The 16,103-nt window shown below is 45.3% G+C and overlaps 1 protein-coding gene across 1 annotated transcript in view; it reads right to left on the bottom strand.

Moving 5' to 3' along the window:
* Positions 1-16,103, bottom strand: part of LOC309535180 (uncharacterized protein) — a 76,738-nt gene that overhangs the window by 12,045 nt on the left and 48,590 nt on the right. Inside the window, exons 2-6 of the mRNA XM_082228036.1 lie at positions 9,650-9,778; positions 5,162-5,342; positions 4,463-4,588; positions 3,926-3,981; positions 1,252-1,400 (exon numbers count right to left, since the gene is read on the bottom strand). Coding sequence (XP_082084162.1) covers positions 1,252-1,400; positions 3,926-3,929 — 153 coding nt within the window. The 5' untranslated portion in view covers positions 3,930-3,981; positions 4,463-4,588; positions 5,162-5,342; positions 9,650-9,778. The remainder of the gene's footprint in view (positions 1-1,251; positions 1,401-3,925; positions 3,982-4,462; positions 4,589-5,161; positions 5,343-9,649; positions 9,779-16,103) is intronic.

Here is a 16,103-nt window from a genome sequence, read left to right as displayed (position 1 = left end):
TTTCTATTTCATCGCTATCCGTAGGGTAGTATTCATTTAATATTTTACTGGCCATAGTATTGTTGAAATTAATTAACAGCCCTCCACAATTTTGGGGATACAGAGAAGCAATTCTTTTTAATTTTTTCAGGGGTGGGGACCTCCCTGCATGCAGCAAAACAACAACCAGGATTTAAATGTCCAAATAAATGAAATAACCCATGCAGGTTGTTCATTTTTCAAGAGCTCTGCCCCGAGCAACTTGAAATTTCCTCCATAGGTGTGGCTGCCATGACTTTTTTTCATAAATAAAATCCCAGCACACAACAGTAATTTTTACAGCATTAACAAATCAAAGATGATGTGTTCACCATTTTGATAGAGGACATATTGATTAATTCACTCTATCAGGCAATGTAGATACTGTGTAATTCTCCATCAACCTCATGGCACTTAGCTATAATGTTGCTAGGGAGAGAGATTCCCCCTCCATATTTAATAACCCAACATAACCAGATGCACATGCCTTGTTGACACTTAAAAGGTAGCAGTCCTAAAGTGAACACAGGCATGTTAAAAGTACCTACTAACTCTGACAGATGTTGTGTTTTCTGTGGCTATTTGTCAGGGATCTTTTCATAGCTTTTAATTAATGTCAGGCCCTGAATAACATCCAAGCAGGTAAGCAAATCAAAGACAAAGCAGATTAATGTGGTATTTTGACAGACTAAATCGATTCATAGCTTAGCTAATTTGCACTGCTCTACTTCCATGCTTCTCTTGGAGCTATTTGGTTTTGTCTTTAAGTATTCCTAAACAACTTAGTATTTTAAAATCTATAAGCGGTATACAAAAACACAACATAAAAACAGCAGAACAGTTTCATAAAATTAAAGATGCAGACACAAAAACGGTATTCTGATATCTGATAAGAAAAAGGCTTCTTTTCAATTGAACCCATAAATTTATTTATATATAAAATATATATATTTATATAAAATATAAATATATTTATATAAAAAAGATCAAGAGTTTGTGTAATTTAAACGGTCTTGAGGCTTGGACTACGTGGTTTCTAGAAAGTATCAAAAACCCAACAGTATTGCAGATAAAGCTACACTGTTTGTCTTGGGTGTGTCCTTTTATCAGTCAAGTTTTAAAGTTCCCAAACTTTTCTGGGTGGTTCCATAAATTGATTTCCCCTGTCCTATAGAAAGCATTGTTTAGAATAGTTCTTTGCCCAACCCACTAAGGAAGATAATGGATGCTTACCCCTTCCTCTCGCACTCTGCAGTCTTGGAGTGGCCAACTCAGTAGATCAGCATCTTGGGGAGGCCATAATCCTGGCACGACCCTGCAGTGCTTCCGGCCTTCCAGCAAGAGGCTGGAATGGAATGCCTGAACCAAAATTCCACCTACATCTGTAATCAATAAAGTTTTGGTCATTTTTAATCCAGATTCTTTGCCTTAGTTATTAATCATATATCACACGTAGACACTGACCTGGGAGTGGGCAGCTATGCAACTGGGCCCGCAATAACACAGTAAATTTCAAAACAACAACAATTCATTGCACATTTATTCAAAATCCAAGTAAAACTAGTTTAATTAATTCAACAAAACTGATGAACTTGTTCCAGTGATACCAGCTTTTCGGAGTCTGATAGTCATTGACACCTCCACTGCCCGCTTGCTTCCTTGTGCCCTACTATGTAATCCCAATGCCCACCTAGGAGGCAGTTCCACCCACATTAGTAAACACTGTTTTTAAAGGCTTAGCTACTAAACTGTCTCCTGGCTTGTGTTCTGTAATTATTCTGAGCATCTTCACACACCTAAATGGAAATAAACTTGGCCCAACTGCAAAGCCCTGAGGAGCTTCTGAGTCTCACACTCACATCTTGTTCAGATGAAATGTTTTCAGCTTCCTTTGGGAATGTTCTAGAAGAATGCATACCTTAGGAGTTTGTGTACAATCTCTTGATCTCTCTCAGAGATCTTCTTGACAAACAGATTCTATAGTAAGGCTGCTTTATAACAAGTGCATCTCCTCACTTATGTCATCAGTAAAAATAGAGGCCAAAAAAGAAGAAGAAGAAGAAAAATTGTGGGTATGTTTCCAAGTCGTATCAAAATGCTCTTTCCGTCTTGCAACTTCCCCTGAGGACCTCAAGAGGCACCATTAAACAGACCACCTGCTGTGTAGTGTTATCTTGTTCTGAGGTGCTATAATTGTTCACCATATTACAAGAACATCTTTGCCACAACGTCGAGAGTTCCTAATTCACAACTGGCATCCTTAATGTTGAAAGAAGAAGCTAGCTGGCGTTGGTCACTACAGCTTTCCTGAAGCACAGACATGCAATGCAAAAATTGCCAGGGTTGCAAGAGATATAATTCTAAATATGCCATTATGCATACAGATTTCAGCATTCGTCTGCTTACTTGTGAGATAATGCTGTTTTAGATGTGTCGTGATTTCCTAAGAGATTCTCAATTATTTTGTTTTGTGGGGACGGGGTGGGTGGGGGTGGGGAACTCCCTGGTCCTGAATGGGACAGCTGTGCCCCTGAAGGAGCAGGTGTGCAGCCTGGGAGTCATTTTGGTCTATCAGCTGTCCATCGAGGCACAGGTCAATTCTGTGTCCAGGGCAGCTGTCTACCAACTCCACCTGGTACACCGGCTGAGACCCTACCTGCTTGCGGACTGTCTCACCAGAGTGGTGCATGCTCTGGTTATCTCCCGCTTGTACTACTGCAACACACACTACATGGGGCTACCTTTGAAGGTGACCCGGAAACTGCAACTAATTCAGAATGCAGCAGCTAGACTGGTGACTGGGAGTGGCCACCAAGACCATATAACACCGGTCCTGAAAGACCTATATTGGCTCCCAGGACGTTTCCGAGCACAAGTCAAAGTGTTGGTGCTGACCTTTAAAGCCCTAAATGGCCTCGATCCAGTACACCTGAAGGAGCGTCTCCACCCCCATCGTTCATCCCAGACACTGAAGTCCAGCTCCGAGGACCTTCTGGCGGTTCCCTCACTGCGAGAAGTGAGGTTACAGGGAACCAGGCAGAGGGCCTTCTCAGTAGTGGTGCCCACCCTGTGGAATGCCCTCTCACCAGATGTCGAAGAGAACAACAACTACCAGACTTTTAGAAGACATCTGAAGGCAGCCCTTTTTAGGGAAGCTTTTAATGTTTGATGTATTACAGCATTTTAATATTTTTTTGGAAGCTGCCCAGAGTGGCTGTGGAAGCCCAGCCAGATGGGCGGGGTATAAATATTATTATTATTATTATTATTATTATTATTATTATTATTATTATTAGTTATGTTGGAAGCTGCCCAGAGTGGCTGTGGAAACCCAGTCAGATGGGCAGGGTAGAACTATATTATATTATTATATTATATTATATTATATTATATTATATTATATTCAGAAAACAAATCCTTTTTGAGGATTTCTTCACTTTGTTTCTTCACTCAAGATTTGGTGGCAGTGGCGTAGCGTGGGTTGTCAGCACCTGGGGCAAGGGAAGTAATTTGCGCCCCCTAACCCGTGGATTTGCGCCCCTAACCCCCGATGTTGCGCCCGGTGCGGCTGCCCCCCCGCACCCCCCAAGCTACGCCACTGTTTGGTGGGGAAAAGTCAACCAGCTTCTTCCCTTTTGTTTACAGAAGTTGGCTGAACAAAAAGACCATGACTTCTACAGATGACTTTGACAACTAATGCTTTCTAAGAGTATATCAGCATGCTGAATATGTTTTTCAGGGTGGGATTATTTTAGCTGCCCAGCACCCTAAAGGCAGTATATGCTGCAATCCTGTGCATGCCCAGGCAAATGAACATCCCACTGAGTTCAATTGGCCTTATTTCCAAATTACAGTGCAATATGAAGCATAGGAAACTGGTATTTTAAGTTAAGCCAGTGTGACCTACCCATATTCCAAGCTTGATTCAGGAACTGGAGACTTGCCAGCTGACCCAGCCCGAACCTGGCAGATAGAAAACAAGTCTTTAAAACAGAGTTTGGCTGGCATGAGTCCCACTGGGTTGCCAGATCATGTGACTGACTTGGAATACATGCAAGTCTCTGCTTGCTCCACCTTTGGGGAACTTAAGATGGTATAAATTCCTCCAGCTTAAGTTCCTCTGCTGAGCTGCAGCTTAGCCAGCATGGTCAAACTTAGCCAGGTTGAAGGTGTTACGCTGGCATATTCATGGCTAGAATGTGAAACTTACACTGGAATAACCCTCAAAAGATCTGCCTGTTCCAAACTCACTCAATCCTGACAGATCTTGGGTTTGGATTGCACTCTTAGAGTGCACAGGATTGCCGTAAATAAAGTAAAATACATAAAGTAAAAAATACAGCAAAATCCTGCAATAAAGTAAGTAATCTGGGTGCAATCCTAAACATTTCATGGTAACTTTCTGTAATGCAATTGGACAGATGGCATATCAAGACTGTCTTACCAAGAATCGGATGGTACTGTAGCTTCATCTCCTCTGTGAATTGTAATATCTATTCATATCCATGGCGGTGACAGGGTGATGCTACGTTGCTAAAGAGGTCACAGGTTTCACAGCTAGCCAGGTTTCCTTGGGGATAGTATAAAAAAACCAAACAGCATAAAATCAAAATGATGAATGCATGGGAATCAGATACTAATTACTAGGATTTATGTATTAGTAGCACTCTCTTAACTCTCTAACTTTTTGAAAGAAGAAAAACTAATTGGGCTCAACCAAGCCCTAAAATTGGCAGAATTATCTCCCTGTCTAGCTATATCTTGGCAGTCAGACAATCTAAATCTTCTCTTAATTTATTATTTTGTCAAAACTCTTGCTCGTACTTGGCTTCAGAGGGTTTTTGCACCTCTCAGATTCTTTTTTTTAAAAAAAAAAATTCACAAATTCAGATAAATATGGCACTGCTCCCTGGCTTACACATGCTCACCTTTTAGTTGGCGCTATATTTTTAATTGCTAGTGATGCATGATGTTTTTGAAACCTGTCCTTAGAAATCTTCTTTGAACCCAAGAGGCTTGTTTTTGGCTTTCTCTTTCGAAATAAACAGCTGTAGACAGTGTTCGCATGTGGTAGTAAGTCAAGGTTGTTAGTAGGGAAGGGGGGAAGATAGCTGATTGAATTCACATTTAAAGGCAAACTTACCTCATTTGAATTTCTGAAATGAGGTGTGAACTGAAACACATAACCTCCCTTCAAATTTTGCCCTTCTCCAAATTTTGCAATGCAGCCAAAGTAATGATTTGCCAGGGTGAGGTGGTTATTGTTGTTGTGGTTGTTAATTCAGCCCTAGCATAGTTATCCTAGCACACCCTCTCAGTATTTTCTAGTTGGACAGAATGAGAAAGAATATGACTCTTAAGATGGTGCCAAACACCTCCCAGCTGTTTACACTTATACTTTGAACCAGGTCTCAGTCTCTAAATCCAGCTCACCTGATGTTCCCTGCTGCCCTTTTCCATCATCTTGCTTCCATCCATCCTGCCTGAAGCCCTGTTACAGCTTTTTCAAGACAACCAAGCAAGAAGAAGGGACTAAAGGAGCAATAGTCTGCATTCCTCAGTTTTAAATTTCATTCTCCCTCTCTTGGTTCTCTTTCTGGGCATTTAATATAGTATTGTGTGTCTGACAGCTATCCCCACTTACAATATTTTATTTTCGGTTTTACTCTTGTCTATGATTCCCCTCCTGCCCTCCGTATCTTCGCTTGAGATCCTCGGCTAAGATTGTGTAGCATTAAACCTCTTTTGTCAGGTTTTAAACGTGCAAACATATATGCCACTTTATGCTACCAGTCTATTTATTGGATTAAGCGAGAGGGTTTTGATATGGAAGCTTAAGACGATATTGAAAACACATATCACTTCTATTGTAGCTACTAAAAATCAGCTTTAGAACTAGAGAGACCTTGTATCAGGCATTTGTGTGGAGACCTTTAGCTTTTTATCATGGCTGTTCTTTGTTGCTATGGCAATAGAATTAACCATTTCATTAACATAATGGAATAAACCGCATTCTAAACTTCTTTGTCCTCCCAGTTAATCCCCCCCACTCAGATTTCAAAATATTTAACAAGCTTGAATTCTGGGGGATTTCCCCCATGCCCAAGTTATTATCTCAATGCTTCTGAAGGATTTTTTTATTTTTTTTTTAGTGAGAGTGTATTTTATCATTACATTTCATTTTGCCTTCATTGGCTGCCTTCTGTTAAGTGTCCCCATGAGAAGGCAAGTAGACTACAGAACAAATGACCACTGGAAGTGAGGATACAGTCATTTAACAACCTCATAAAGGAACAAGAAAAAAAGAAAATCACTTGTTTCGTATCAACCTCCATTCCCCGTTTGGCAAGACAAGGGCTTTGTTCATTGCGACTGCCTCCCTTTTCAGATTTTGTAAAAATGGAAATAGCAATAGTTAGAAAATCAACAGCCTTCTGTGTGAGAGGTTTGTGAGCATTAGAGATGACACAAGACTAGCAGCCGTTTTGGATATTAAACAAGTGAGTGAAGAAGAACCCTTCCCCCAAAATTCAAGCTTGTTTGCCCTCCTCCAAAAAGAAAAAAGAAAAAAAAAGATTTACTCATCACCACCTTGCCATTGTTGCTGTTGCCTATCTGCTTGCCTCTTCTTCTGGGTCCAATCAATAGGTAAAGGTAAAGGGACCCCTGACCATTAGGTCCAGTTGTGACCGACTCTGGGATTGCGGCGCTCATCTCGCTTTATTGGCCAAGGGAGCCGGCGTACAGCTTCCGGGTCATGTGGCCAGCATGACTAAACTGCTTCTGGTGAACCAGAAATGCCGTTTACCTTCCTACCGGAGCGGTACCTATTTATCTACTTGCACTTTGATGTGCTTTCGAACTGCTAGGTTGGCAGGAGCTGGGACCGAGCAACAGGAGCTCACCCCATCGCAGGGATTCGAATCGCCGACCTTCTGATCAGCAAGTCCTAGGCTCTGTGGTTTAACCCACAGTGCCACCTGCGTCCCTTGGTCCAATCAATACCAGCCCATAAAAGAAGGAGACAAGGGTAGTAGCTCAGCATGTAGCAAGGCAGAACTTTGCATTTATGCTATTAAAGGGAATCAAAGTGCTCTGTTTCCATAGCACAACAAATGCACATGTAAAAAATAAATAGTAGGCTTTGGAAAGTGAAGAGGAACCAAGTTGAAAAGTGTGAGATCAACCGCAGAATGAATGCTTATTGACATACAACCGCCCCATAAACAAATCCAAATGACTGCTCCATAAAGACTGCAACACTATGCATGGTGTTCTTAACCTCTTCTGTTGTGACGTATGCCTGTCATGTTCTTGTTGGACGCAGAGAAATGGTGGGAGGAACAAGCAGAGGCACCACACAAGGGAAGAAGGCCCAGAGCCCAGGGAGTGGTGTTGGCAAAACGGTGAGGGAGAAGAGGGAGAAGACTGGGAAGAGGAGGGCTTCAAAGCTCAGGAGGTAACAGGACTTAGTGAGCTGGAACAGTCTGTGGCAGAGAGAACTCCAGAATCAGAGGCAGAAGCTGAAGCAGGAGGGTGGGGGGAGGGAGACCAAGAAGCAGAGCTAAGTCAGGATGGTGAAGTCACAGGTGTCTCCCCTGCCTGCTGTGGCAAGCTCCCTTCCCACTGGTCTCCCAGTATCAGAAGAGGCATGAAGCGGGAGAAGCAAAGACAGCCACACAGGCACAGTCTCTGATTGCTTTGGGGGAGGGGACTCCAACATGCACAGTGTGATTTATTGCTAGCTTGCTCCTGACACTGCTGTAAGTAACTCACTCCCAACAAATATCTGACTAGCCACCTCCCTGATTTACACCCAGGGTGTTGGACCCCCAAAATTCTAGTTAGAAACATAATAAGAGCTCTGATGGATCAGACAAAATGATGATTTACTTCAGCGTCCTGTTTCCCACAATGGCCAACCAGATCTTGGGGAGGCCAAAGCTGAGCGTAAAGGTCCTCTCTAGGGTGGGATGAATCTGTTAATTTTGGCTTCTCTCAGTTTCTTCGTTTTCCAATCTTAAATGCAGCTCTCTACATTTCCACATCAGTTTGTGACCCCCCCCCCAATAGGGATGTTTGTATGCAATTTTGCCCCAAATGCACATCACCCCCCCCAAGGCAATTTCCCCTAAAATAATGCATTGTATATTTTATTTTCACAAGAATATTCGTGTTTTATGGACACTTTACTGAAGAATATGCACTATTGTATGCATTATTTCATGGAAGAACTGCATTGCAAAATTCAGATGAGTGGGCATTTTGAAGAAATGCTGTGTTTCAGTTCTTCTATTGTTTCAGAATTTGCAAATTTGGTAAGTTCGTGCCTCTGAACCTGGAGGGTAGTACAAAGCCAACATGACTAAGAGCGATTATAAACTTGTCCTCCATTTTTTGCCTAATCTGCTTGTAAAGCCGTCTAAGTAGCCGACCATAACTGGCCCTTCAAGTACTGAATTACATAGCTTTCTTATGAAGATGCACTTCCATTTGTCCTGAACCAGCTTCATTTTAGTCTCTCTGTGTGCTTTCTCTACACACTGCATAATGTTATAAATATTTGTCATCTCCCCACTTACTGTCTTCTAAACAAGGCCGGCCCTACCATTTGGCAGAGGCAGGCAACCATTTTAGGCAGCAGATGCTCAGGGGAAACAGGAACAGTCTCTGGCCATTCCTCTTGAGCACCCAGCCATTCTTCTTTGTTGCCATATGGTATCTCCTGAGGTCCTCTGGTATGGTGGAGGATGCTATCCCATCACCAGTGCTGAAGGAAGATTCAGCTACCAGCCCACTGGCCGCTACACAAAGAATTGAGAGGGATTGTCACCTTTGCCTCAGGCAGCATAATGTCTTGGACTGTCCCTGTTTCTCAATCAGGGGTATGGCGCTTGTGGCCCTCCCAGTGATGTTGAACTAATACTCTCGAAATCCATGCCTGTTGGTCATGCTGGCTGGGACTGACGGGAACTGGATTCCAATACCATTTGGAGGTCCACAGGTTCCCCACCAATGTTCTAAGCAGCACAGCAACATCCTGGCCTGCTGCAATGAGGACTTTATTTCAGGGCAGTGGGTGTCTTGGTTTAAACTGCATCAATGGCTGTCATATGGCCACATCCGATGGTATTGCAGTTAAGACAAGACCCTGATGTTGGGAAAGATGGAGGGCACAAGGAGAAGGGAACGACAGAGGACGAGATGGTTGGACAGTGTTCTTGAAGCTACCAGCATGAGTTTGACCAAACTGCGGGAGGCAGTGGAAGACAGGAGTGCCTGGTCTGCTCTGGTCCATGGGGTCACGAAGAGTCAGACATGACTAAATGACAACAACAAATGAAAAAGTGTGATCTCAGATGGAAGCCCTGTTAAATTCAATGCAGCTTATTCATGGGCTACAGGATTGCAGCCTAAACATGAATTTGGAAAGAAATTTCATCACCCTCTGTCCCTGTTCCATTTTCCCACAGAGATGAAGCTGTAAAGGATTTTTATGGCTGCCTAAACAAAGAGCAACAGCCCCGCTCACTCCAGCCTCTACAGTGATCCTGGAGGTTTGTGAGTTGTTATCTGCTTTGCATCCTCGCTCTGCACAACAGAGGGACCGGATTTCATTTCTGCCACTTACCGATGCGCCGTGTTTGTTAAACAGTTCAGTGGAGGCGTTGAACTGTTGGGGGCACTCCGTCCAGCCAGACTTTGCGACTGCAGCAAATCTTTAATCGTTGCTTGGTGCTTTACTGCCTGAAGGATGGTTCTAAGAGAAAGACAGACAGCAAGAACGGTGACACAGACGTGACGTTTGGGAACATAAGCATGACTCTGAGGCCATCAACTTCTCATGTAACGAGAGTGGACAGAATTCATTCTGCTTAACTGCTAAAATCAAACCCCTTTTTTCATTAGTGGCACACGCAAGGCCACCTTATAGCGAATCAGGCCATTGGTCTATCTAGCTCAGCATAGCTCAGTGTTGTCTACATTGATTAATAGTACCTCACCAGGGTTTTAGGCAGGAGACTTCTCCTACCTGCAAACACCAGGGATCGAACCTGAGGATTTTTATCACTGAGCAACAGCCTTTTCCCTATTTGCATTTATACCCAGCATTACATCACCAGGTTATTATGGACCCAATAATACAAAGGAAGGAAAGAGACCAGTTCCCCCATGTAATTTGGATCTGAGCGTTGAGACACACTAAAAAAGATACGAAATTCCTAGACTGCTTGCAAAGTTCAGCAATATTTCACCTGTGCATACAACCTTCTCTCTGGGATACAGAGAAGAAAAAGGAAAAGATTTCCTCCTCCTCCCCTGCTCCCCTTGTGAATGGGTTTTCAGGGCTGAGTCCCTGTGTTGTGCTTGCTGTTAGGAAGTGGGCTATTTGGCAAAGAAAAGGGGGGGAAATATTGTGGTTGCTTCATTTTCCTGCACAAGAGGGCAGCGTTTCCTTAAATCCGGGAACATGCCACTTTGGAAGAGCTTTTGCCGGCTTACAATAACATGGCAGACATGTGATATCTTACTAATTGTTTGGATTTTCTAATTGTCTCGGCCACAAGTAATTTAATGCATGAAATAAGCTCCTGCCCGGCTTAGCGGCTATCTGGAGAAAGTACAGTTACCAGAAGATGTCAGGAATCCTGATGCCGGCTGACTCCTTTCTTGTGTGCCCAAGGATTTATGGCGTGGGCTGCAAGTCAACTGTTTACATTGCTAGTGACATTTTATTTCCAGTGTTACATAAATGTTTGAATACCTGATGCCTCTCTGCTCCGGAGCTGTCTTTCACTAACCGAGGCAAGGAGGAAACTGTAGGTTATGATAGGCTACATGTTGTAAAGTCACTAAACCCCAAGAGAAGCTGTTCTAATTCGTAGCTCTAACTTTATCCTGGTTATCTGGTGGGGTGGGGAATCAAAATCTTACAGCGAGAAATGAGGGGCATTAAAAACTAACTTGTTTGCCACAATGGAAAGGCGCTCTGGATTTTACGCTCTCCTTATTTGTATGTGGAAGAATGAACGATCACGATAAACAAAATAAATACCATTCTGTCCGCCTTGCAGGCTGGTCACAACAACATCCTAATGACTGTCCCTTAAGGGAAACAGAACTGTTTTTGTGGGGCACAAATGAAACTGCCAAAACGTTTTCTGTTTCCAGGATTTTAAAAATTGTACTTGCAAATACAGTCGTACCTCATTTTGTGGCTGGGATCTGTTCCAGAGCCCCAGCCGCTAGCCCAAAAGGACGCAGGGCAAAGTGCTGCGTCTGCGCATGTGCATGGAGTGGTTTGTGCTTCTGCACATGTGCGAGTGGAAAACCCGGAAGTAACCCGTTCCAGTACTTCCAGGTTTGCCATGGACGTTCGCCGGAATGGACACCAGACAAGGCGGACATTCACGGAGCTATTCCGGTAGATCACAAATGGCACTTGAGCTGCTGCTACACAAAAGGATCCATCCCTTGTTAATGAAGTTTCTATAAGAAACCTGAAGTGCAAGCTTGACCACGTTTACACAGAGGGAAGTCCCATATAGTGCATTGAGCTCAATGAAATTACTTTTTAGGAAGTGTGTTTAGAATCGTGCTGTTTATTGCATAGACAGGTTCGCATGTGTAGGCTGTTTTTTGCATGCCCTCCAAGTGCCCTGAATTTCCTGGGACATCACAAATTCACAAGAGCTCATCCTAGCATCCGATTGGATCTAGGAATGTCCCCTCCCCCCCCCAGCACCACTGCAGGAACTGACTGCCCAGCCTATCAGTTGTGAGGGAGGGCAGCGGAGGCCCCATTCTGCTCTTTACATCCAGATAATCATCCCAGGGCAAGTTAGAGCGGTTTAGAGAGTTTTGCCCTCATTCCTGTTTTTGCCACTCTAGGACTTTCACCCTCTGTTGTCGATTATATATATAAAAAAATATTTAAAATGTCCAGTAGCACCTTAAAGACCAACTGTTTGTTTTTGGTATAAACTTTCGTGTGCATGCACACTTCTTCAGATACCAGTTATCTGAAGAAGTGTGCATGCACACAAAAGCTTATACCAAGAACAAACTTAGTTGGTCTCTAAGGTGCTACTGAACAGCCCTCTATTGTGTTTTTGTTTTGCATCCCAGAAGCACCAACAGAGCAGGGGAACTAGGAAACGTGCCCAACAAGTGAGACTGATGCCAGATTCTGGGGAGAGATCATGTCGGGATGGGACATGTCATGATAATGTCAGGTCATGGCAGGTCAGGTTGGGTCATGTCATAACAGGGCAGGTCATGTCATATCATGACAAGACAAGTCCTTTTTTTATCGCGAGACAGGCAATTCTTTACCAGACAGCATTCTGCGGGAAACCTGCTTGCTTTTTGGTCTGATTCAGAAGTGGCTGAACCCCCTTTGGATTATAGCCTAATGGGTGGAAAGGCACATTAATCAACTCCAAAAAAGCTCCCTTTACTAGGTGAACAACCCAACTGCAGTCCCTGAAATAAACAAAAGCCATTTGCTGCAGAGGTAGTATGTAGGCAGACTGTTTTCCTTTCCACCAATCGCCACCACAAGCAGTCACACACCATGAATAATGCTGTACCATGCCAGTCATTGCAGCCCCCCCCCAAATAAAACCTGACCCTCCCCCATCAAATAGTTCTTTGAAGGCTACGTACCTCTTGTGCACTTGTTTTCCGACCAAGAAAATGCAAGCTTGTGTCAGTCCTTTTCTCGTAACATTTATTCCCACTGTTTCCTACACTTAATCCTTCCATGCTTACCAGGTTTAAATCTTTCGTCCCTCCCTCCTGAAGCTGTGTACACTTTGCCAAGAACAAGCAATAACGGGTCTCACCAATTCGTCTCTTCTTTGTAATTAAAAATGTTGCTTGAGAGCCCAGAGACAAATGAGAAGACACCTCTCAAGTCACAAGGAACAACACAACAGAGCGAACGAGGCCATTTCCAGAAACAACATTCTTTCACACAATTCCCTCTCCACCCAGCCCCAATAAATAGGCATTCATTTCTCATTGGTTGTGGTTCTCCTTGACTCAGTTTGGGAACTGGCTCAATCGTTAACTGTAGGAACTGTAGGCTTTTGGACTAAAGCATATCTGTTTCATAGAGCTGTCTCCTGGGTTGTGCTATTGGTCCAACCACTTTGCAGAGGCAACAAATCTACGAGATCCCTGGCCAGCTCTGCCCCGCTCCTGGAACACAGTGCTTAAGGGCTTTCTAGAAATCTCAAGAGATCTGCCTGCTGCTCAGCAACCAGTGGTAGGCAGCTCTGCCAGTCGTGTTGAGTGGAAGGAAACCTCTGTTCAACACACACACACACACACACACACACACACACACACATCCCGCCTGGTCTAAGGGGACTTTGGACCACTCGGTAAGTAAGAGAAGACTTTATGGGGCAAGTGGTCCTTGTTCCGCAATGCAGCTGAGCAAGTTTCTTCATCAAACATGCCAATCAAACTGGTGACTTCTCACTGAAGTTTTTAATTACCTTGATGGGACGTCATCCACATTTGAATTACCATGTACAGTGCATGAAAGCTTTGTTTTTTTGTTTAAAAAACACCTAAGAAACCCAACCATATGGTGCAAATAACACCCCTTTGAGATGTGCTTTCTGTAATCCTGATTCACTCCGCATATTCTGGTCTTGCCTGGAGATAAGGCCGTTTTGGTCTAAAAGAATAAATCCAAACCATAACAGGTGACGAAGTGCCTTTGGATCTGCTAGTTGTACTCTTTGGTTATAAAGAAAAGCTAGTGTTAGCTGACGATACTGAAATGATAACCCATTTGCTCATTGCAGCAGCACGTCTGTTGCATTTCTGAAATATTCAAGGCGCAATATTTTATGCCAGGGAAAATGTGGCATTGTGATTTGTTGCTGTGCAGAATGCAATTGTGTAAGTGCATGAGAATCTATTGGCCTTTTTTTTTTTGTAACTGTCAGGGGTTCAGAAGCAGAGACGCAGAGAAGGGTGGAAACAGAGAGCGAGGGGGAGGAAGCCGAAGGGAGAATGAGTGATGATGACGACCCGAGATCTCCAAGCCTAAGCAGTGAGTCAGAGGACTCCCAAAAGGGAGCCCCAGTGAGCAGAGCAAGGGGGGGGATCCGGGGGGACACCCCAGGAGGAAGGGAACAGAGGAGATTCAGAGAGCAGCAGCTGGAAGTCGGGACCCACGCTCATAACTGAGGGCGGCAGCAGCTGGAAGTCGGGACCCACGCTCAAGACTGAGAGCAGCAGGGAGGAAGGTAGCCAGGCATCGGGTTCCGGAGGCTGTCAGCAGGAGGGAGGGCACGAGTCAGGGGTGGTCACGCCCTCCTCAGAGAGCGAGGCAACGGTTAAGAGGAAAGTAGAGAGTTGGGCGCGCGCGCCAAGTTCAAATGCAGCGGAAGCTGGAGCAGTAAGCAGCCCGGAGAGTGAGCCAGGTCCTAAAGCCCGCCGCAAGGAGGCAGAAGGATCAGGGGGGTCAGCGTCAGAGGAGAGTAGAAGGGAGGAGGCCCAGGGGGGCAGAAGGACCCAGAGACGTAGGGAGAGGAGAAGGAGGTGGAGCAAGGCTAGGGTATTAAGCTGGTGTGCAAGAGGCGGGGACTCAGACGGGTCTTCGCCGACCTAGAGCAGAAGGTGTAGAGCTGCACGCTGCAGTTCGGAAATGAAACCTGTAACTCAATAAAGACTCTTTTAAAGTGGACGCTGTGTGGCGTGGTCCTATGTGAGCTGGGACCTGGTAGCAGCTCTGACAGTAAGACCCGTCTCCTCAAAGCTTCAGAAACCTGAAACCTCGCAGCGGGAGCAGAAGCCGCTAGGGGAGGAAGAGGGGTGTCTGTAAGCGAGCTCACAAAGGTTAGCAAGATGACGGAAGAACAGAGGATCTCCGCGCTGCAAGAGGCAGTGACCCAGTTGTCCTCAGAGGTATTGGCTTCCAAGAAACGGGAGGAGGAGACTACAGCCGCCTACAGAGACCTACACGCCAGGTTTGAAATGCTTGTTAAGCAAGGGCAACCGGGACCCAGACCGGAGGGCGTGGGATTGGCACGGAGAGCAGGAGGGCTTGTGGCTCACTTCGATGGGACTTTGCAACAGTACCCTAATTTTAGAGCAGACGTAATGTGCGCACTGCAACTGCTGGCAAAAGACTTTAGAGATGAGGAAGAGAAGGTGGGGTTCATATTGTCCCATTTGCATGGGGATGCCAAAGCCTGGCTGCGCAATTTGTGGAGGGATAAAGATCCGGCGCTTCAGAATGCAGATGCCTTTATCAAAGCGATGGATGCGTGTTTTTTGTCTACTATTGATGTGGATCTTGCCAGACGGGAGATTCATGGACTAAAACAAGGGAGGGCGAGCGTCCGGCAGTATCACGCCCGATTTTTTGCGCTGGTCAGTGCTTTAGAATGGGATCGGGATTCGCCCCCTGTCAGAGACCTCTTCTGGGAGGGTCTAAGTTCAGCGGTTAAGGATGAAATTGCAAGGGGGGAGAGGCCCCGAAGCACGCAGGAGGTGGTCCAAAGGGCGCTGACTGTGGGGGTGAGGCTGGAAGAACGTCCATGGTGCAGAGATGAAGGACGTGGAGGGCGCGAAGCAGCGAGAAGTTTCTCTTTCGTTCCGAGGGAAGCAGCGCGTGCGCAATCCACACCTCCGCCAGGAGGGGGAGGGGAACCGATGGAGGTTGGAGGTGCAAGGGCTCAGTCAGCAGCCAGAGCCCTAGCACCGGCAGCAGGGAAAGCGAAGCCTCCTAGAGGGAACAGGAAGTGTTACATCTGCGAGGATCCAGGCCATTTGGCGAAGGAGTGTCCCCGGAGGCTCCACAAGCACACTGCAGCCTCAGCAATGGTGACTGCAGCAACGCAGCAAGGAGAACCACAGCAGGGAAACGACGATGTCTGGCTGGAGACGGAGGCACTGGGGCCCAGCCAGACGCATCTGTGAAGCAGTCCCCAGCAATCTTGCAACCCACGGATCCCCTCCCACCCAAACCAGTAGTGCAGCTCACAGCATCTCTCCAGCTACCCGACGGCGTCACTATCGAAGTGCCGCTTTCTGTGGATTCTGGAAGCAACGCAGAC

This window comes from Podarcis vaucheri (assembly GCF_965113315.1).
Source record: "Podarcis vaucheri genome assembly, chromosome: 6".
NCBI classification, from domain to species: domain Eukaryota; kingdom Metazoa; phylum Chordata; class Lepidosauria; order Squamata; family Lacertidae; genus Podarcis; species Podarcis vaucheri.
Note: the sequence above shows the minus strand (reverse complement) of the source record. Positions and strands in the feature narration are given on the sequence as shown.